Here is a 22,613-nt window from a genome sequence, read left to right as displayed (position 1 = left end):
GATTAAAGCACAGCTCTAACCAAGACTGCTGGGACTGAAGTACTATACTCCTGTTTTCGAATGTGAAAGAGGGCGGGGTAAGAGTGTAGCTGGAGACAAGCGGGACCCCACCCCCATACTAGGTTCTTTCCCAGGTAGGCCCCACTCTGAGGGGCAGTCTCCTTCATCTGTCTACATCCAGGAGCCTCAGACCATGTCCTCCCCTAGAGGGCTCTGCTGCTGTGGCAAGAGCTCTAGGTACAAAGTGCCTCCGGCATGGATGGGTTCAAACTCCAGCTTTGCTGACTTATGTATCCTTGAGCAAGTGACTTGCATTGTTTCCTTATTAGATGGAGAATTACCCCAGCTTGGTGGTGTCACTGGGAACATTAAATGGAATCATATGAAAGGGGATGCACAAGGCATGGTGCACAGAGGACTCATTTTTAGTAATTAAAGCTGTGTGGTGCTGGAGAGCAGTAATGCAGGGCCAATTATAGCCTTTCAATCAATTTATCTCCATGTAACCCTCCATTTGCAAACTCATCACACTCCTGATTTGTCCATTTCTCCAACCCTTCACCCACCCACTCACTCATCCATTTGTGTATTTACCATCCACTAGTCACCAACCTATCCGTATGTAACTCCCTCTGTCCATCCACACATAGCCCCGCCCATCATTTATTCACCTACTCGTTCTCTTCTCGTTCATTAGCTCATCCATCTGCCCACTCATCCACCCACATTCCCCTAGCCATCCATCTGTCCATTTACATCCCCACCTGTCAATCCTCTCTACCTATCCACCTACCAATCCATCTATCCATTTATTCACCCAACCACCTATCCATCCGTCCATTTATTTCCTAATCTATCCATCATTGTTCAATACCTTTTATTGATTTACCATCAGTCCATCCAAACCCTTATCCATCCATCCGTCCGTCCACTCATCCATACCCACACTCCATACACATTGACCCAAATATATCTGCAGGTATTTCTGCTCCACTCAGTTTGAGGGGCTAGTCAACAGCCATTGAAGACAGGCTGGGTGAGGCTGGGTGAAGGAGAGTGAAGTTGTGGCCAGAGACCTCCCTCCCCATTCCAACGGTGTGACCTTAACACCCCCAGTATATCCCTACTGGTTAGAAAGAATGAGGGCAGACAGTCAGCGGGTGGGCCCACCTGGCCAGATGATATTTTGGCTGCACAGCCTTTACACACACACACATTGCTAGAATGCTGAACACAGACTGCACCCCACCCAATATTCCCAATCCCAAATGCAGAGTAGCCAGGCTCCCAAACATAAATTAAAAATAAAATAAAATAAAAAAGAATTGGTCTCTGGGAAGGAGAGCTCATGCAGAGATGAAGGCAAGTGCCCCTGGGAACCAGGGCCAAGGAGGACTGGACATCCCTGCCCCTCCCCTCAGGGTCTTCACTCCCCAGGGACCACTGCCCTAAGATAGGGTCACTAACAACCAGCCATCAGGCTTCCAACCCCTTTAATGTCCAGTCTCCCAACTTATTTGATTTTGGTGCCAGCCCCCATTTCCCCACTTCAGCCCAAGGGAATGGTGTTCTAAGGGTGGGTTGAGGAGGGAGTGGGGGCAGCCTGAAGGTCTTTAGCTCGCTTCTCCTGGTTGTGGGTCTGGGTCGGGGGACCCCATGCACTCCTTGCTGAGCCGCACAATTTCCTGGGACAGAACTTCCATGTCCTAAGAAACAAATAAACCATTAGGGGCCACAGAAGGTGGCAGGGGAAGCTCCCTCACCAAGCCCGGGGTGTCCTCCTTCTTACCTCATTAATCAACACCCAACTACATCTAGTCTGGGACAGAAAGGTGTTTGGAGTTCACAAAGCCCCCAGAAGTGGGCTGGGCTCAGGAAAGGTACATGTATGAGCGTGTGGGAGCCTCTGGAGCTAGGGACATGGATATGGGAGAGGATCGCCTGCCATGCATGGTGCACTGGAGGATATGACCCCCTACCACCCTAGCCACCTTCTTTTTAGCAAATGGTGAGTTTGCTTCTCAGAAGCAGGTGCCAGGTCTGCATTCCTTCTAACTCCTCCAGAGATGGGGGAAATATTTGAGTGGTAAGATGGGCAAGTGGTCGTGTCAGTAGACACATGGGGGATCCATGGTAGGCAAACAGGTAGACAAATGAGCTGTTCAGAGGACAGATGAAGGGCAACAGTAAGCGGGCCGGTTGCTGGGTGGGTGGGTAAAAGCTAGGACAAGGAGTGTGATTGATGAGTAGGTAAGAAAGAGAGCATAAGGTCAGGAAATGGGTGGAAAGATACGGGGCAGATGATTAGATGGTTATGGGGCAGATGGACAAATAGTAGGGGGGGTTGATAGGAGAGTTGGGTGACTGTGGGTACGAACGGATGAGTGGATGGATGCAAGGACAGGAGGAAAAGTGAACAACTAAACTGACAATAGTAACTTGACTGGAGGATGGGAAGATGAGGATGAAGGAGTGGTTGGTGAATGGAGGAGACTGGCAGATAATCTAGGGCCTGTGTGGCGACTGGGGAGTCAGGTGGCTGTATGGACAGATGGGCACACTGATAGGCTACTCGCCTTATGCAGGTGCATATTCTTGGTGAGCTGCTCCTCCAGCATGTTTTGTAGCTTCTTGTTCATCTCCCGAAGGTTCTCATCTCCTGGTTTCACTAGGTCTCTCAGGACACTGCCCAGCCCACTGCGGTCTGTGTGGCCTGCTGCCACGGACACATCTGCAAGGGCCCAGGCTGAGAGCTACCCCTCAGCAGAACCAGAGGAGAAATAGCCAGAGACAGAGCAGAAAAGAAGGAAACAGAGAGTGGGGGAGAAAAGTGGTAGACAAGTCATATCATGTAAGGGGCAGAGGCTTAGCCATGTGAACCCTGGCTGTCACTTGTTGGCTGTGCAGCCCTGAGAAACGGGGATAATAACTCATGGAGCTGGAAAAATGTATATGACTGCATGTGAAGCACAGAGCACAGTCAGGTCTCAGCACATGTCAGCTGGTATTATTCTGATTCATAAGGGAAAAAAGGGAGAGAAGAAGGTTTGAAAGAAAGGAGCAAAAGAAAAAAAAGATGGGGAGAGGGGAGCAAGAGGAGAGAGTAGAGGAGAGGAAGAGGAGGGAGAAAAGTGAGGAAAAGATAGGGACCCCAAAGGTATACACATACAGAGAAAGAAAATTTCTGAAAAAAAATTAAAAAAAAAAATTTCTGGAGATGGAACAATATAGACAGGAACAGTGTGACAATATGAAGGGAGAATGGGGCAGAAAGAAGAGATAGGGAGAAGAGATAAAGAGGAGACACATGGAGAAGGAGGAAGAAGGCAGAGAGACACACTAGAGGAAGCAGAGTGGAGAGATGGCAGAGACCCAGAGAAGAGTGAGGAGCTGAGATAAGAAACAGAACAGAAAGAAAGACACTCAAGTACAGGCCTGCCCTGATCTCCCTTCCACCAGCTGTGGTCTTATCAGTAACTTTGCTGAGTTCCAAGAAAAGAGGAGAGAATTCTTGGTACTGGACAGTGGGGAAGGAGGGAGCAGGTGAGAGGCTGGATGAGTGGCGAGGGCTGGGGAGGAGGCACTGACCGATCCGGCTGTCCATGACGTAGGTCTCGATGATGGCGCTCTTCCGGCAGAGATCCTCTGCCATGGAGGCACTGCTCACTTCCAGGTGTTTCACCTGTGGGGTGGCCCAGCCCATCTCAGACCCCTCGATTGCACATGTTCACACATGAAGAAAGGATGGCCAAACACCAACCACCCCGCCCCAGTCTCCTGGCCATGTAGGGACAAGCAGGCAGACAGCACCTTTTCCTCCAGCATCCATTTCTCCTGCTGTGTCTCTGCCAGACGCTGAAAGAGCTCAGCCACTTCTTCATCTGACAGCTCTGCTGGCCTTGGGGGCTGGGCTTGAGGGCTGCTAGATAAGGACTGCAGGGAAGAGGAGGGGAGAGGCAAGCCTGGACTCAGTGCCTCTGGACTCAGTGCCTTAGCCTGACAGGATCAGGGTTTAAGAAAGAGAACCAAGCTGGTGGGGGAAGGGTGGGCTCTGCACCCAGGGCTGTACTCAAGTCTCAGCACATTCAGACTCGATCCCCCTTTGCCTAAAGGGGGAGACAGGAACCACCATGTCAAAGCCTTATGGAGAGGATGGAGAACCCAGAGCACATGTGACCTAAATTCCAGTTGACAGGAAAAGGAGAGGAACCAGCTAAATGACACCACCAGAAAGCCAGCAGGAAAATCCAAAAGGTAGAATACTTTCTGCAGTTCAACTGGGCTGGTCTCTTCTACAAGTTGGTGTTATGAAAAAAGGGACCACACTAAATTCAAAAGACTTTAGGGATATAAAGCAACCAGATGTAACATGTGCTCCGAAACTGAATGCTGGTTTATAGAAAACCAGCAATAAATGACATTTTGGGGCCAACTAGAAAATCTGATTAAGGGCAAAATATTAGATGAGATTAAAATTAACAAACTGGGAGGGTAGAGATCTGCTGAACAAAAATAGGTTACTTATAATCTCATTTAGGCTTAAAAAAAGAGAAAGAGGCCTGGAAGGGTATGAATTAAGGATTTATAGTGGTAATCTCTGGGTGAAAATGTGAATGCTTTGTTTTTTGGTTTTTTTTTAAATTGCATGTTTTTAAAATTTTTCTATGATGTGCACACATGGAATAATAAAAGAATTACTTCCAAACAAAAGTAGCTGGCAAGGAAGCTGGGATAATAGACAACAATAGCAAGTGATAATTATCAGTTGGGAAAAAAGGACTTCCCACAGGGATGACGCACCTACTAAGAACCACTTATTTTATGGCACCAGGAAAGGCAGAATTAGGGCACAGATGACGAAACAGCGTTAGAGGAGGTAATTTGCCCATCCCCTACTTAGCAATCAGAATCTAAGCTGGTGAGCTTGGGGAAAAGTTGACAAGGAAATGTGTGTGCTGGGTCCGGCGGGAAAAATGAGGGTCCCAGAATTTGAGTAGAAGAGGCTGGAGCTGTTGGCTCTCCCTTGTCCCTTACCCTGGCTGGAATGGTTGAGCTTTCCTTCTCCCGCAAGATTTCCCGATAGCTGAAGGAGGAGACGCTACTGCTGTCCCCAGTCTGGGTCCGGCTTGGTGAGTTCATCTCTGACAGAACTAGCTCCTCAAGGCCTGGACAGAGAGGGAAGAGAAACCTGAGCCCCAATTCCCCAGGGTTCCAGGGCAGCGACTGGCAGGAAGAAGCAGAAATAGATTTGACAGAGATGGAAAGAGGCAAAAAAGACACTTGGGCAGACAGGAAGATAGGGAGAGGCAGAATCAGAAAAAGGAGCTGCCTCTCTAGGAAAGCCCACACACATCAGAAGAAAAATATAGGTGAAGAAATGAGGGAAAGATCATGAAGTAGACACATACGGACATAAAAGTGGCATACGCACTCATCAGGGTACAAACGGCTAGAGAGGGCACAGGGAAACAGCCACATACAGAGATAAAATCCCTAAGAGACAGCAAGCTGGAGCAGATGACAGAGGACCCTGGATAAGGACAAGAGTCAGAGCAGAGACAGAAGAAAAGATGGAGCTAACTCTTGTAGCCAGGCACCTAAATCTGAATTTCACCTAACAAAAGAATGTATAGCACACAATCTGAGTAAGTTTGTTGATTCATAAATTAATCTGTAACAAAACAAATCAAACTCTTCTTTTATAAAAAGGGCCTACTTCAGGAGACAGAGTGCCTCAGAGAGACATTGATTTAGTGAGAGATACATTCGTTTTTGCCATGTCGCTTAAAACATGGCCACTGTGCTTAGGCCTCTGCTTTCCTGCAGTTGCTTCCTGGTATCAGGATGGGTGGGCTGATGCCATATCCTCAGGATCTCCTACAAGAGCAGACTGGCTGTGGGGGGACAGGGAACAAATTTTCTCTGAGCCTGTGATATGGGAGATACGCCAGGGCCATTATTGCAAAATATTTATTTGTTTAAACATATTTATAAGCCATTTCTTACTTAAAAAAAAAAGAAGTCTGAAGCAACTCAACTTTTGTTGTTGTTGCATCTTCTGGCATAACTGGCAGAAATAAAATGGACTTTAGCTGCATAATGATCATACCACAGTATTGCTGCCTGATTGTAAGTCTGTCTCCCTAGCTCAACTTGGACTTCTTGGAGGACCAAGACATGGAGGCTTTCCCATCAGGGACCCTGGACATATCTATAGATGAGAGAATGGATAGAAGACATTTAGAGACATTGGGTGAGGTGCAGGAGTGTGAATTTGGTGGTTGTGGGGTAACAGACAGGGGCATAGGAAGACAAAAGACAGAGAGAAAGAAGAGATAGAGAGAGAGATAAAGGGAGAGAAAAAGGAAAAACAAAGGTGGGAGGAAAAAAGGAGAGGACTAAAAAAACTGGAGAGGGGGGAAAAAGGCAGATACACAGAGAGATGACATGAGCAGGCAGAGAGAGACAGGAACAGAGAAGAGACACAGCAAAAAGAAGAGAAAGACACAGAAAGAGATAAAAATAGAAGAGAGACAGACGCAGGGAAAAGGGAAAAGACAGACCAAGTTCAAGAAGGACAGAAGACACAGGAGAGCTGGTGGAGTGAGGTATAGGAAGCAGCTCCGGCTTTCAGGCCCAAACCCTGCCTCCCTGGGTCTCAGCCTCCCTTGAGGTCTGGATCCCTCACCGGAGCGGCTCTTGCTGTTCGTCAGGATATCCTGCAGCCGCTCCTGCAGCTTATCTGCCCGTTTCCTCTCCAGGTGCAGCTGCCGCTTGAGATCCTTGAGCTTTGGGGGCACAGAAGGAAAGGTAGGGGCTGAGGCCCAGTGGGGCCACAGGTGGGGGAATGCAGGGCAGGAGAGGGCTGTGCTGGGACACCTCCCCATCGTACCGCAGCACTGCCTTTTTTCTCCAGGATGCGTTGCCCATCCACTGTGTCCTTCACCTCCTGTATGATAAAGAAAGCATGGCTGGTGGGTGCCCGAGTGGCTGGGTGCACTGTTCCCTCCCTGCCCCATTACTGTAAGCCGAGGCCTGGGGTGTGTCTGGGGACCATGGAGGAAGCAGTAACCTGCTTCAGGCTGCTGATGGTCTTCAGGTGACAGTCACGCTCCTCCCGGGCCTGCTGGAGCTGATCCAGGACACACTGTAGCTCCTCCTCCTTGCTCTACAAAGCAGAGGGCAGCTCAGGCCTCAACTCCAGAGACAGTCCTTCCACCAGAGCCTCCCCCTCCCCGAAGATGGATGCCACCATGGAACAGGCACCTTCAGCTCGTTCGCATGCTGCTCCCGACACTGTTTCAGGGCTTCCTCTTGTTCCTGCTGCTGCTGCTGCAAAGATTCCTACAAGACAAGTCCCAGGTCTCTCCATGGTCCCCCAGAGGACACTGCACCCGGTGAGAAGTGTGAAGGGCTACAGCATGGGGTCCCCAGGTGTGCAGAAAAGACACTCCTGCAGGGAACACTGCACGTCTTTAGGCAGTACACAGAAGTGTCACACCTGAGGCTGTGCTGTTCACATCCAAGACCAACATTTGCATCTATATTTTATTTAATAAAACATGACACAGCATTTACTGCAGGTGAGGAATGTTGCAAGGATTTTACATATATTGACTCATTTTACATACCCCTCCACAATACCCAGACAGTGGGTATTATTGTTATTCCTTTTTTACCGATGATGAAAACAGACCACATAGAGGTCCAGAAACTTGGCCAAGGTCACACAGCTAGAAAGTGGCCCAGCCAGGACTCAAACCCAGGCAAATGACTGGATCCAGCATCTATGCTCCTCATGGCTCTGTGACACCACCTCTCATGTACTGCTATTATCAGGAGTTTTCCAGAAATTGGCGATAGGAGTTTTTGTTTAAACAAAATTACGATATTACAATAATTTCGTGACAGAAGTACAATTTCAGAAAGAGGAGGTGCCTTTTCAAATGTGCACATCTGACATTCTGCCTTGTTGACGGCCATTCCCTAATCCCTCCCACAGGGCTGCTATTGAGCCAGGGAGACTGTGGGGATACCCAGTTCCAGGGCATCTCAGAAAGTTCCAGGGCCTAACCACTCCTTGTTTCCTGGTTTTGCATGCCACCTCAGCAAGCCTCTGAGGCTCACCAGGCACCAACTTACCTCAGCCTCCTTCAAGCGCCGTTCAAACCAGCCCTTGGCTCCATCCATAGAGTGTACCTGAGCTTGAAGTTCTTCCACTGTATGCTGGAGATTCTCCAGTTCCCGTGTTCGGGCCTGGGAGAAGATAGACCATCATGGGCCAGACAGGCAGAGGAGTGGGCACCTCACCTATGCCATCCCCTAGCACATCAGCAGTGCTGTGCTGCTCCTGTTTCAGAGGCAGAAGTGCATCATTATCTACACACCCACCTTCTCCTCGCGGATCTGGCCACGGAGCTCCTCTTCCTGTCGCTTTTTATCTTCATGCAGCTCACGGAGTTCCCGCTCGTAGCGGGCACGCACCCCCAGCACCTCCTTCTCATGCCGAAGTCGGATAGCTCCTACCTCCTCCTTGTGCTGGGACTTCTCCTGCAACGTCTCCATTGCTAGCTCATCCAGCATGGCCTTCCGCTTCTCAGCACTCTGGGGGCCAGGAAGGAGGGGCAAGAGGATGTCAGTCAACAACATCCTCACCCAATGTCAAAGAAGGCCCACAACCCTCTCCCCAGGTCCAAGGAATAAGCCAAACTTCACCTCCTCTCCATCCCCACAGACCTGGCTGTTAGTCACCCATCTTCATGGAACTGGTCACTTTGCGTCCCTTCCCTTTCCTGTGGGTTGGGCCACATCACCTGACCCATCCTCATGAACCATGCCAATCCCTCCCCTTGCAGCCTTCCCCGAGCTGCCCACCTTCCGAGCCTCCTGCAGTTCTTGGGTCAACTGTTCCTTCTCTTGCCCGATTTCTTGAAGTTGTTCCAGCAGCCGACTATTGGCCCGTAATGACTCCTAATGCAGGGACAAAGGGGATGAGTTTGATAAAGAGCCCCAAAGAGGTGCTGGTCACCCAGGACACTTCTGGTAGACCATCTCCCTAAACCCTGTACAGTGGGTATTGTCCTCTCCATTTCTACATGAGAAAGATGGCAGAGACTGCTAGCTGCTCTTCGGTATTCATTCTCTCTTCATTCTCTAGCAATAGACTTTGTAGTTGGGCACATGGTGGTCTAGCTGATGTTTCCCTGCCTCCCTCACAGTTAGGTGTAGCCATGGAATTAAAAGTGGTGAGTATAATAATATACATTGTAAAGGAAAAGGGCATGCTGGGCTTTTCCCCCTTTCCTCCTTCTTTTCAGATAAAATAAAAACATGATGGTAAGGGAGCTTGAGCAAGCATCTTGGATGCCAAGTCTTATGTTGAAGGTGGTAGGACAGCAATGTAGAAGGAACCTGAGTCACTGTTGATGGATCCGAAGCCAGCGTCGCATACCTGGGAAACCTAGCTAGACTCTTACATGAGAGAGAACTAAACTTGTATTCAGTAGAAACCACTATTATTCTTCTGTCTATTATGGACACAGAATGGCTCTCGTAACTAACTTAAGATGCTTAGTCTCAGAAGTGAAACAACTTGGTCTAGGATGCACACGTGCTAATACGCTAGGGAGGCCACACTGGAAACCAGATTTTCCTGACTGCACAGTCTTCCCACTGCACTTCATCGAAAACTCCACTGAGCCAGCACTAGGAACTAGAAGACAGGTCATAACCATAGGTGTCACCTGAAGCTGGGAGTTGAGGTCATCTTTCTGTCCCATGAGGTCTTCATATTCAGTCTGCCGCTGCTGCAACTCAGCTGTCAGCTCAGCAGTCTGTTCCCGGAGCATATTCAGCTCTTGGGTCTTTGCTGTTTGGATCTAGAGAAAGTAGTCGCGATGGGACATGGAGTGAAAGAGGCCCCTGGGGGCAAGTCACAAGGCATGAACCTCCCAGTTCCAGGGAGACAGGGAGAGAAGTAGAAAGAGAGCCAGGAAGAGAGAGGAATAATTTCAAAGAGAAAAACAGTGGGAGAAAGATCAACAGGGGAATGGATATACGTGGTATATTCATATACAGGGATGGTACACAGAGATAAAAGAACAAACCAGTGCTACGTATAAATAAGCTTTATAGATATAATGCTACAGGAAGGAAGCCAGACACAAAAAGGAAGCCAGATTCCATTTGCATGAAGGTAAAGGACAAACAAAACTAATCTATGTTGTTAGAGGTCAGAGGGGTGGTTATTTTGGGGGAAGTACGGATTAGGAAGGGGTAGAAAGGAGCTCTTGGGTGCACAAAATGCTCTGTGTCTTGATCTGGGTGGTGGCTACATGGAGAAAGATAGATAGATAGATAGATAGACAGACAGACAGACAGACAGACATGATTCACTGAGTGTACACTTAAGACTAGTCCACTTCTTGCACTTACTGGAGAAGCAGGGATGGATGCAAGAGAAGCAGGGATGGATGGCCAAAGAGAAGAGGGGTGGAAGCCAACAGAAAGCAGCCGAGAATAAAGCAGAAAGAGAGGTGCAAGTACAGCATGAGGTCAGGACTATACTGCCCCAATGTGGATCAGAAGCAGAGGGAGATAGGGAACTGGGGAGGGATCAACGAGGGCTCCCAAGTGTCCTGTACCTGCTCCAGGGCAGCCAGGCTAGTCCTTAAGGCATTGTTCTCAGCCAGAAGTCCTTCTACTTGTTCCTGCGCATCCGCACTCTGGATGGACACCTGGCCCCACCCCCACCCCCACAAAGGGTGAGAGTGGGTCCAGAACAGGGGGACAGTCAAGGGAGGACACATACACTCACACACAGAAACTACAACCAGGGAAAGCAGGACCTTTGGGGCCTGGCCTGCCTGTACAATACCCACTGGAACTGCCCCTGCCCTTGACCCCCATCTACCCTGAGCCCGCCAGTATGACGTACCTGATCTTGCAGGGCTCGCAGAGCTGCTGCATGTTCTAAGCGCTCCCCCTGTCGCTGATCTCTCAGCTCTGCCAAGCTCTGTGGGGACCAGGTCAGGGGAAGCCATTCTAGATCTCAGCTTCCCCTAGGGTACATAGAACTATACAGACTCTCTCTTTGACCACCTGACAGCATGTGCCTAGCACCTAAGTGTCTCGAGATACCCAGCCAGCAGAAATCTCAGGTTCACCCAGACTCTAGATCATTATCCTCAGGGGCCTCGAGCACCCCTATATCCTAGTTCCAAGCACCTCAGAAAACATCCATGCTCCTGGTGACTTCAAACTCACTCAGCCCCCATCCATAATAGGTCTCATGCTCACCCAGACTCCAGCTTAGAGGCCCCAGGATTCTCAGGCACAGTTAGCCCCCAGGGACTCCAGCTTCACCCAAACTCCAGACTCCAACCTCAAGGGTTTCAGACAAACCCATATCCCTAGCTGCCAAGTGTCTCAGACCTATCCAAACTCACAGCCCCAGACCCTCGAGGTCTCTAACTCATACAGTCTCCTAATTTCCAATTCAAGGTGAGGTCTCAAGACTAACAACTCCTCCACCATCTGCCATTCCTGTTCTCAATCTCTAGAGATCTTCAGACCTAGCTAACTGAATACCTAGCTTTACCCAGACTTCTGTCTGCAGCTCCTAAGAGCTTTAGACCATAAGCCACCATATTCCCCAATCCACAAGACTTCATACTCGCCTACTTTAGGGGGAAGCCCAATCCCCAACCCTCAGGAGCCTCAGACCCAACTAGACTTTTGCTCCAGTCTCTGGATGTCTCACACTCACCAGTTTTCTATTCATAGGCCCCAGATGTCTCATGACCCACCACCCAGCACATGTGATCCGACCTCCTATGTGTCCCAGACCAATACCCTGAGGGTCTCAAATGCACTCAACCTCCAGGCCCAAATGTCTCATCCTTGGAAGTCTTGTATCTACTCAGCCCCCACAGGTCTCAATGTCACCCAACTGCCCTGGTGGGTGTGGCTCAGTGGGTTGAGCACCCTGGGAAGGGGACATTCAAGAGGCAACCGATCAATGTTCCTCTTGCACATAGATGTTTCTCTCCCTCTCTTTCTCCCTCCCTTCCCCTCACTATAAAAAATTTTTTTGAAAAAAGTCACGCAACATCCAGGGAGTTTCACACTCACTCCAATTCCTGATCTCAGCCTCTAGTGACCACAGATTTCTCTAGACTCCTGTCTAAATCCCCCAGAGTTGCAGATTCACCCAAACTTGTGGCACACAGACCCCAAGTCCTCAGTCCCCTGGGATCTCTGTTTCATGTAGATCCTAGCCCAACTCCACAGGTTCTTGGGGCTCCCCAGTTCCCATTTTCCTAGCTCTTGGGAGGCCCAGGACCTATCTAGTCACTGTATTTCCAACACAAGAAATCTCAGACTCCTCAACTAGTTTCTGTAGTTCTCAGACTGATTTGCACTCCCAGCCCTGGTCCCCATCCAAATGATCTCAGAATTCAGCCCCTCACCTGATTGGCAGCCTCGAGCTCCTGCTGCAGCTTCTGTGTTCTGGCCAACTGGGCTTTGAGATCAGCTTCCTTCCGCTGTTGTAACTCCTCAATCTTGTTCCTAAGGGTGATGCGGGGCAGCAGGAGGTACATTGACCATGGCCTAAGGCCCAGTTTCCCAGCTGTGCTCCTGAGGTCTTCAGTTAATTCTGTTGGGCACTGTCCCTGGTGTCTACCAATACCCCCAACCCTGGTAGTTACCGGCTGTCATTGAATAGCGTCTCCTTTTCTGTCTGCAGACGGCAAAAACTGGCCACAGAAAGACACATAGATGAGTCAATTCCATAAGTTAATCCTTTCCCTAGTTCCACCAAATCCCTTCCCCCACCTCTGGAAAAGAGAAATTTACCTTTCTTGTTTCTTTTTCAGTTTCTCAGAGAGCTGGGTGGGCGGGTACAAACAAACTTTAATGATCATAATATTAGTAAAGATAAAAATAAACTTAATATTTACAGATAATTCTTACTAAGTCCTTTTTGGAAGCTGAATTTACTTATGTTATCCGTGGAACCCTCAAAACAATTCTGAGGAGTATAACTGGTTTTACAAATGGAGAAACGGAGTCTCAGAAGGGTCTTTGGTTGCCCAGCTGGTCAGCAGCAACAATGTGATCTCCATCTAGTTCCTTTGGGCTCCAAAGCCCAGCATTTATGTTCCCAACATATCTACTAATGACTACGTAATAGAATGGCTAGGCTGGGAGGCCTGGAAAGCAGGATCATGACTGCCATCCATATCACTATGTCTCCAGTTCCTAAGATATGAGCCTACAGTCTATAAATTCTTGAATGGATGAATGAATGAACAAGTAGAGCTTGGAGGACACAGAAGAAAGGAGTGGGGCCTACCAGATACAAGACATAGTGAAACATTAGCTGATTCCATACTGAAAGCAACTCTGAGCCCTGACAGGGTAGTTCAGGTGGTTAGAGCATCATCCCCATACACCAAGGTTGCATGTTCGATCCCCGATCATGGCACATACAAGAATCAACCAATGAATGCATAAATAAGTGGAACAACAAATCGATGTGCATCTCTCCCCGCCCTGCTAAAATCAATCAATAAATTTAAAAAATATTTTTAAAAAAGGAAAGCATCTCTGAGACCTAGTGTGAGCATCTCTATTTCACAGATGACGAAACTGAGGCTACGGAAGAGTGCTCAGCCAGCTTTTGCCTTGCTAGGGGAAGCACAGCAGGTGGGAAATGGGGTAAGGCAAAAGCCAGAAAAAGTTTGGCGAGCCACACCTTAGCAAGTTCTTCCTGTAGCCTGGACGTTTCAGCTTGCTTCGAGCTCTGCAGAGAAGGAAAAGAGAGAAGGAAAATTAATAAGCAAGGAGGGAGGTAAGGCCTGTGCCCACCCCTACCCTCCTGCTTCCTTCATCTATCAGCCCACGAGAGGGTGATGTCACAAACATCTCCACGGGATCAAAGGCAGAGGTAAGGGCATCTGCCCGCCACCTGGCACCCCAGCTCCAAGAAACCCAGATTCACCTCCAAGCCTTGTAGCTGCTCCCAGAGCAATTTCTTTTCTTCCTTCTCCATTTCCCACTTCAGCTCCACCTCTGCCAATGGCATGGGGGACAAGGCAGTGAGGGCTTGGCCCTCCAGATGGTCCCCTTGGCCTTCGCTGGCAGTTGGAGACTTTCTGGCTTCTTTTTCATAGCGTTCCTGCAGTGCTAGTGGGTAGAACAGAGATACGTGATAGATAAGGTGATCTCTGAAGACCCTTGCTATGTGTCAAATAGAGAATTGATCTTTAGCCCCTCAGGTAGCAGAGACCCTGCCTCAAAAACCACAAGCCTACAAAGCAAAGATTCAGCCCCATCCACACAAATCACAAATCTTTTGAGCTCCACCAACCACTGAAATACTGTCTATCATTAAATTAGACTAAACTGGTTTCCCGAGCCCTGCCAATAGCCCTCCAAGGTCATTCCCACCATTCTCCACTGTCTACTTACAGCTGAATTATTCCTATAACCTCCTGATCCCCAGCCACATTCTAGTCTCCCTACTGACCTCCGAACTACCATCCACTACCTCACAAGTCCCAGTTGGTCTCCAAAAGTCCACACATCAGGAATTTCACATTCTATCAAGTTTTCTCTCAGCCTTCATCTCAGACCCCACTGACAATCTAGGCTCAGAATCTTCCCAATGCTCCTTCATTCCCCTTCTCCATTTAGCAAACATCTTGCTGATGTTCAATTTGCTGATCTGTAAAATCTTCTAGGTACCAGGCAATGAACTAAACTCAGACAGATACCACCTCTTACCTCTACTACAGTCTTCCAGGTGGTGGACATCACTATACGCACTTTGTAATTGAGGAAGCTTAGGCTCAGAGAGGTGAAATGGTTTGTCCAAAGTCATGCACTGGGGTTCATGGCAGGGCCAAACTTGATTCTGAAGCCTTTCCACCTTTCCCCAGAAGGAAAACACCCCATTCAAGCCCCAAGGTCCCACACATTCCCAGGAGGGCCTCCACGTACCTGCCACATTCTTCTGCAAGGCTGTGTTTTCTGCCTGCAGTCTCAGCAGCTCCCCATCTACAACGCTCCCGGCTTGGGCAGCCCCTGCCCTGGAAGCCCCATCCTTCAATTGCTGGTTTTCCAGTTCCAGCTGTTCCATCTGGCTGCAGAGCTGAGCAGGGTAAGAGCGAGGTAGCAGAATGGCAGAGAATCAGAGCAATATTTGCTGAAATGTATAAAGCACTTGGCCCATGCACTTTACAATTCATTTGATTCCCATAACACTCCTGTGACGTAGATGCTCTCATACTCATTATCCCCACTTCACAAATAAGAACACCAAGGAACAGATGTTAAATGACTTCAAACTCACACATCTGTTAAGTGGCAATCACAGAAGTTTGAGCATACTAGAACAATTTTCTGTTTGCCCACTCCAACCTCACAGTTGCAATCCAAGACCTCAGACTCCACTGGAAGTTGCTGGTCCAAGATGTCAGCATCACGGAGAGCCCCACCTCCATCCCTCTTCTGTGGAGGGGTCTGTGGTGGGAGCCTAGGCACCACAGACAGCTTTCAGGGCATTTCCAAGGCCAGCACTGCCCACAGCCCCATATCATCAGCCTTTGGCTGTGGAGAGGTGTACAATGCAAATAAAACTAAGCCAGCCCCTTTATTAACTCCTGACTAAAATACAGTTCTCACAGCAGACTTGACAAGATCCTGTGTCTCATTTTCAGATGAAACTACTAAGACCCACAGAGAATTTTTATTTTATTGCCTTGGATATTTTCTACCCAGAACATTATTGCTTTAATGCAGTTCTTCACATGACTGGCTGCATCCTCAGTGCTCTGCTCAAATGTCACCTTTCAAGTAGTATTCCCCAACACAGAAATTCCAATACTCTCTAGCGTAATACTCTGTTCATTTCTTTCTTACCTAGCATTAACCACAATTAAATTTAACTGATATGTTTCTAATTTCTTAAAGCTCTAAAAAAAATTCTGGACCATGAATTCTGATGACAATTACATTTCATTTTGTAACACAAGATCTTAAGCAGAGTCTGAAACCAGACTGCTTGGATGTGAAATTCTGCTCTGCCATTTATTAGCTGTGTGACCTTAGGACAAACTATTTCATCTCTTGGGGGTTCAGTTTTCCTCACCTGTTAAATAGGGATACTAATAATATTTCATCAGCTTGCTGCAAGAATCAAATGATTGAACAATGTAAAGCACATCAAACAGGACCTGGCACACAGTTAACACTATATAACTGTCAGCTATCAGTACTACTATAGTACTTATTTGTTTACTATGTTATCTTCTTTCTCCCCATCCTACCCCCGGAATGTAAGCTCTCCAAGAGTGGGGACCATTTTGTGCCTCTCACAACTATTTCCATAACACATAGCACACAGCAGGTGCTCAACAACTATTTGCTGCAGGAACAACTGAGCTGAAATATCTGGGCAAATAAGTGGTGAAGGGAGAAAAGCCTTGAACTTGGGTCTCTCTGTGAACACTTCCAGCTCCCAGAATGAGGAAAAAGAAAGTAAAGGAGGTTCTATACTTGGCCCAGGGCCTAGCTCAGGGCAGGTGCTGGGGAACATGAACTAGATTTATGGAGGAATACCTGCCCCTGCCTCACCTTGTAAGAACCATGATACCACTGAGGCTAAAGGCAGGAAGCAGTGAGAAGTAAGGTGATTATGTCAGCTATATGTGAGCACCAGGGGCTCTGACCTATAGGGGGCAAGGACCCACTAGGAGGAGTTGTTTAAAGGAGTGATGTGATGAGACCTTCTGGCCAGGACACCCGTTAGGGCTTGGTCTAGTAGAAAAAGCTAAAAGTGAGGAAACCAGTGAGCAAGCAGGCTGTAGGAATAGAGCAGGTGAGAAAAGGCTGAAGTGGGGCAGGGCCACAAGGTAGCTATAAAACTTTTAAATGGTCAAGAAATATTTTAGAGGGAAAATAATAAAAGGATACTAGTAGTAGCTAGCATCTACATAGTTGGTACTATGTGCAAGGCTGTGTTCTAAGTGGTATATAGACATTTACACATTCAATCCTCACAAAAGCCCTGCAAGGTAGATACTGTCATTATTATCATTTTCATTTTAAACATCTGGGAACCAAGAAACAGGCAGGTCAAGTGACATGCTCAAGGTTGCAGTTAGTAAAAGGTAGAGCCAAGAGTTTAGTCTAGTCCTTCTGGCTCTTAACTACTACTTGCCAAATAGCCTCTCCTGGTATTGTACCTGCTTAAAGGTTGGTTTTCTTTGTTTTGTTTTGTTTTGTTTTTTAAGGTCTTAAGCATTCCATTCTCACATGGAGACTTGGAAACACCATTTTGTTGTCATGAGACTTTTTTTCCTTAAAACATACTAAAAACTTAGAAAATCATTGAGCATGAATACACAATAGAGACAGGGAACAAAAGACAATGTCTCCAACTGCCCAGTAGATTCAGATATAGCCAGGACACTAAAATCAGTGAAGAGATAGAATTATCCAATCCAGGATGAGTTATGTAGAACTAGAATCCCAAGCTCATGTCAGGAAGAAAGAGAAATGAGAAGCAGCTCAAACATTTGTCCATCCAATGTTAAATATAACAACTTTACCTAAAACCCACCAACATCCTGGGGCTCCATAACATCAGACCCAAAATATACAAGGAGTTCAAAGCTCAGAGAAAAGAAAGGACTTGGTCAGGAACCAGAGGACCTCAGGGCTTGGAGCCTTCTAAACCCAGCACAGTTCGGTAGCCCCATCTGTCAAACCACTGCCCCCCAGCAGACATCCAGGACCTATTTCAGCACCATGGACAGTGATCCAGGGCCAGCCTCTGTCCAACCACCCTCAGCGGTCCTCCAGCTTCAGCCCCAGTGGCCCTCTACCCCTAAAATGCCCCTTGGCTATCCCAGGCACCAGCACCTTGCTGAACTCAGCCATAAGAGTGCTGTTCTGCAAGCGGAAGTCCTCCTCCTGGCTGTGCAGCTTTGCCTGCAGCATCTCATTTTCACTCAGCAGCCCCTCGACTTCCTGCAGTGGAAGACATGGGCCAGGTCTCCAACAGGGGCAGAAAGGATGTGAGATAGGGCAAAGGAACAGAGGGAGGAGGAAAATGACATGGGTGGGGAGAAAAGAGAGGACAGAGAATGAGACAAGTAAAATCAGGAGATACAAGGAGAGAGAGATGCCATGAGGGATAAAAGCGGTGACAGGGAGGGAAACAGGCATGAGGGGGTACAGAGAAGGTAAGATGGGTCAAGAGAGAGGAACATGACGGGGGAAAAGTGGGAGGAAAGAGAGGGGTAGATAGAAATAGAGAAGATGGGAGGTAGAGAGAAAGGGGATAGATAGGGAAGAAGAAAAGGATGAAGAGGGAGAGGAAAAAAGAAAAAGGAGGAATACAGAGAGATTGGATCAGAGAGACCAACAGACGGAGAACAGGAGAGAGAGAGGAGAGAGGGGGTCAGGGGAAAAAATGTGTGAGAAAGAGATAGAGGAAAGGGGGAGAGAGAAACATGGAGTCAGAAAGAGATAAAGAAAAAACAAATGATGGCAGAGATAAATACGTATTGGGGAGAAACATGAGTCAGAGAGAGAAGAAGAGGAACAGAGAGACAGGGAATCAGTGAGAAGGATAAAGAGAAAGGGAGAAAGAAAGACAGAGAGGCACAAAGTGAGAGATGAATGAACACAGGAAAACAAGGACAGACACAGAAACATGGCAGTGAGTAGATAGTCACGGTTGCAAGTGCACACACAGAGAAAGGCCAGTACTAGGAGATCCCGGCATACAGAAATATTCCCACTAAGACAATCTCCCAGACACATTCACCCACCACAGGTCCTCTTACCTGAGCTTTCTTGCTCTTGCTCAGTGCCTAAAGGTGAGTGGGGGGAGAGAAAAGGTGAAGAAGAGAGAGGAACAAGTGTCAAGGGGAGGCAATCATAACAGGGGGTCGGGGTTGGGAGCATCTTTAACCACAGAACTTGCATGACAATTTGCAGCCCACAGGAATGATGCAGTGAGTGAGTGGCATCCTACTCATATCTTTTCCGTTAAGCTCTTGAGGCTATTCATGGGTCTTAGTATTTTACCCAGGCTCAGACATTGTGGTTGTATTGCTACATCTGTCCAAACACATCTATGTGGCTCTCTGCCATACACCACAGAAACTGCTGTTCCTCTGCTGAGCAGCTGAGGGCATTGTCAGGTGGGAAAATCAGCACCTTACCAAAGAGAAGTCCAGTTTCCCGACTGCCAGACTTTCTGCATTCTGTATTCCTTCATCTAACAGATATTTATGGAGCATACATTATGTATAAAATTGTGCTCTGCGTGGGAACAGAGCAGTAAACAAAGAGACAAAGGAGGGCCTTGAATGCCTTGAGGGGCCACAATAGCTTGTATGCTATCTCATCTTCAGAGGACTGGAGAGATAGGTTCAGTCTCACTTTACCAACAGGACCAGGACAGGGATGGGAAATAGGAGCACAAAGCAGGAGAGAGAGTGGAGAAGAGGAGGCAGATTCAAGGCAGATTTACCACTAGATCTGTAGATGTTAACGAATGAGAATAAGTAATTGAAATTAAAAATGAATTGAGAGTAAATTAAAATTAAGTGATAAATTAGGCAGAATTAGATAAAATTAGGAAACTAAAGAGACTTCCATGAGAACTGTTTGAATAACAGCATGTAACATTAGGTCCAGTTCACAGCAGGTACTCATTGGACTGATGAATGAGTCAAATGACTACAGGGAAACATAGGTGAGAGGTAGAGGGAACTACCTTCTGAGCTTTGTTGAACTCCTTATCCAGGTAGGCGACCTTCTGTCGAAGACTGGTGAGTTCTGGTGTGGGGAAAGTATGTCTCAGCCTCAGTTGGTAGCCAGGAGCTGAAAGGTCTTCCTGCCAGGCCTCTGAGGTGTTTTCCCTTGGCCTCTGCCCTCCAGAGCCACCCCCATCTAATGAGACCCCCTTGGCTCACCAACACCATTCTTGCGTAATTCATCTGAAAGCTGGTAGTTGTTTGTCCGAAGTTCCAGGAGCTGAGCCTTTGGAGGAAAGAAAATAATTTGGTCAGGGCTGTGTCCTTATCCTTACCACGATGGTACCAATCCCCTGAGCCCCACAGACCCTCCATGTACCTCTTTAGTCACTCCTTAAGACCTGTACATAGTACATCCTGAATGACATTCCAGAGCCTCAGCCCCAACTTCTTCAGTGCTACTTATAATCACAGCCAGCCAAACCTCTCCATCTCCCTACTGCCTCATTTGCTCCTCTTCCAGTCCACTATGTGTTGACCTAGTCAGGCTCTTACTTATGTGTGTTCCATGGCTCTCGATGCCCACAGGATAAAGTTCCTCCTCCTGCCCTGACTGGAATGGCTCAGTTGGTTGGGCATTGTCCAGTAAGGCAAAAGGTCACTGGTTCAATTCCCCAGTCAGGGCACATGCTTAGGTTGTGGGTTCGGTTCCCAGTCAGGCACGTATGAGAGGCAAAGGATCCATGTTTCTCTCTCTCACATCGGTGTTTCTTTCCCTCTTTTTCTCACTCTGTTCCCCTCTCTTCAAAAAATAAAGTTCCTCCTCCTCCTCCTGGCTGACCTTGTCACACACTAAACACTGTTCTGACTATCTTTCTGTCAGGGGTAAGTGTTATCTATCCTGAACGGATCAGGGAGTAGGGGTTGCCTTCCTTCTTCTTTCCCAATGGAAGAGGGCCTAGTAGTCTCATGACCAATTTCACGATGCAAAAGGGGGCTGCCCCGGGTCCCCACCCCCAAGGCTCTCAAAATATGTCCAGTCCCCTTTTAAGAACTGAAGGAAAGTGAAGTACGGACCATGTCAAACAGTATACACCTACCTACCAGCCCTGTAGAGCACTGATATCAGTTCTTCCCAGAACCACTGTTCCTCATTCCACCAGGACCTTTCCCTTCCATGGCGCCAGCCACCATCCCACTGGTGCTGTGCTAAAGGTCAGAGGGTTTGGCCTCTACAGAATCATTCCGGCATCTGTCCTCTCCTGGACCCATTGGTCTGTCTCCCACAGTCCTAATCCAACTGGTACACCCTTGGCACCCACCTAGAGTTCCTATTTATCGGAGTCGAATGGTTTTTCCCCCACTCGTGGCCCAATAAAATCAACCTTATTCACTCAAGACGCCCCCACCCCCCTCAAGATCTCCCTAGTCACAATCCAATGGGATGGCCCTACATCTTTCAGAGTCTTCCTTCCACAAGGCTTTGGGTGGGCCAGTTGGATTACTCTTACTCACTCAGAACCACCTGCACAAATTATAGGAATCTTCCCCTTTCATGGTCCAATGATCTCAACCTTCCACCCTCAGGGTCCCTCACACACAGACAACTGGTCTCTCTTATTCAAAGACCAATGGATTACCTGTCCTCACTCAGACTCCTTCTCTTCTTCCACAGGACCCTACTCAGGGTTTTCTCTTTTCAGAGTCTCCCCTTACACAAAATCCAATGGTCTTTCCCAGTAAGGAATTCTCTCAACAAGGGCCCACTCTGGCCTTTCATCCCATCTCAGGGTCCCCCCTCAAAGAAAATCAAGTGGTCAGAGTACCCAGTTATGGTACTTCCCCAAAGCCCCGGTGGTCTCCACTCCATGCGGCCCAAGGTACCGCTCCTCTGGTCCTCTCTAAAAGGGATTAATGATATTACCCATTCAGGGACTCCTTTCCCCAGGCCTAATCACCCCTAACCATCCAATGGTATTGTCCCCTCTTGGGGTCCACTGCCACCACTCCCACAAGATATCCCCCTCTCAAGAACAATGACAACGTGTGGGGACTTGCCCCAATTCCCCTGGCACAATGGTATCTCCCACAAAAATTTCCACCTCCCACCGGGTTATGGTATTGCCCTCTCAAGGCCTCCCCCCCACCATGACGTAAATGACCCAACGCCCACTTCCTTCCTCTGCAAACAAAATGGTTTCTCCCTCTCAGGATCTCCTTCCCTCAAAGCCTAACGATATCATCATCCACCCATGGTGTCCCCCGCACAGGTCCAAGTCTCATCCTCTTCATGTCTGAGTAAGGTATCCCCTCACTCTATAGGACTCTCTCCTCTGCCCACAAGGCTCACAGAATTCAGCCCCTTAGAGCCCAAGAGTATCTCGCAATTCAATAGTCTCACCACACAGAACCCCAGTTTCCCTTCTCCGGACCAACCCCTTAGACTCAAGGTCCATCCCAACCAACCCCGTCTCAGTGCCGGTGGCATGATTTCTCTGCACCCCGCCCCTAGTAGTCCATCCCGGTGGTCTTTTCCCCGGCGAGCAGCACCTGCATCCGCTGAAACTCCTCCTGAGACAGAGCTTGCGCCATGTTCCTCCCCCCTCCCCCCCCGACAGTTTTCTGCGCAGACTCAGCGGGTTCTACTGTCATTGTGAGGGTCGGACCAAACCACTGGCCAAGAATCGAGGGGGAGAACTCTACTCCGGAAGTTCAACGTTTCGAAGACACAGAGAAAAGAATGAAACTGACAGGTCAGATGAATTGCAATTTAATATTTTATCAGAATGTAGGTCATCTGATCTAGCTTTTGAACTCTCATAGAGTATACATTTT

At 48.2% G+C, this 22,613-nt stretch overlaps 1 protein-coding gene across 2 annotated transcripts; it reads right to left on the bottom strand.

Annotated features, from left to right (window-relative positions):
- Positions 1–1,161: 1,161 nt before the first annotated feature.
- GRIPAP1 (GRIP1 associated protein 1) lies at positions 1,162–22,390 on the bottom strand. Of its 2 annotated transcripts, XM_054566452.1 has the most exons (26): positions 22,329–22,390; positions 19,998–20,064; positions 19,799–19,860; positions 18,861–18,887; positions 17,932–18,039; positions 15,007–15,157; positions 14,006–14,190; positions 13,760–13,807; positions 12,859–12,890; positions 12,711–12,758; positions 12,471–12,570; positions 10,937–11,014; positions 10,644–10,736; positions 9,744–9,878; positions 8,875–8,970; positions 8,392–8,604; positions 8,143–8,256; positions 7,267–7,344; positions 7,073–7,168; positions 6,893–6,949; positions 6,689–6,788; positions 5,035–5,165; positions 3,811–3,933; positions 3,589–3,682; positions 2,577–2,731; positions 1,162–1,706 (listed from the first exon to the last, which is right to left on the bottom strand). In XM_054566452.1, the coding sequence occupies exons 1-26, from the start codon at positions 22,368–22,370 to the stop codon at positions 1,614–1,616; spliced, it is 2,526 nt and encodes an 841-aa protein (XP_054422427.1). In that variant the 5' UTR covers positions 22,371–22,390; the 3' UTR covers positions 1,162–1,613. The 2 variants fall into 2 exon arrangements, with proteins under 2 accessions (XP_054422427.1, XP_054422428.1); XM_054566453.1 differs by lacking the exon at positions 17,932–18,039.
- Positions 22,391–22,613: the final 223 nt, after the last annotated feature.

This window comes from Pteronotus mesoamericanus, unplaced genomic scaffold (genome assembly GCF_021234165.1).
Source record: "Pteronotus mesoamericanus isolate MK-2021 breed Mesoamerican mustached bat unplaced genomic scaffold, CSHL_Meso_final contig_173, whole genome shotgun sequence".
Classification (NCBI taxonomy): domain Eukaryota; kingdom Metazoa; phylum Chordata; class Mammalia; order Chiroptera; family Mormoopidae; genus Pteronotus; species Pteronotus mesoamericanus.
This window is presented reverse-complemented; position numbering and strand designations above follow the sequence as displayed.

Excerpts from the sequence above, each read along its gene's own strand:
- GRIPAP1 (XM_054566452.1), bottom strand. The coding sequence starts at position 22,370 with ATGGCGCAAGCTCTGTCTCAGGAGGAGTTTCAGCGGATGCAG. Across the intron at positions 6,950-7,072 it reads CCATCAGCAGCCTGAAGCAG|GAGGTGAAGGACACAGTGGA; the intron begins GTTACTGCTTCC and ends TTTATCATACAG. Across the intron at positions 3,934-5,034 it reads GCTCAACCATTCCAGCCAGG|TCCTTATCTAGCAGCCCTCA; the intron begins GTAAGGGACAAG and ends TCTTCCCTGCAG.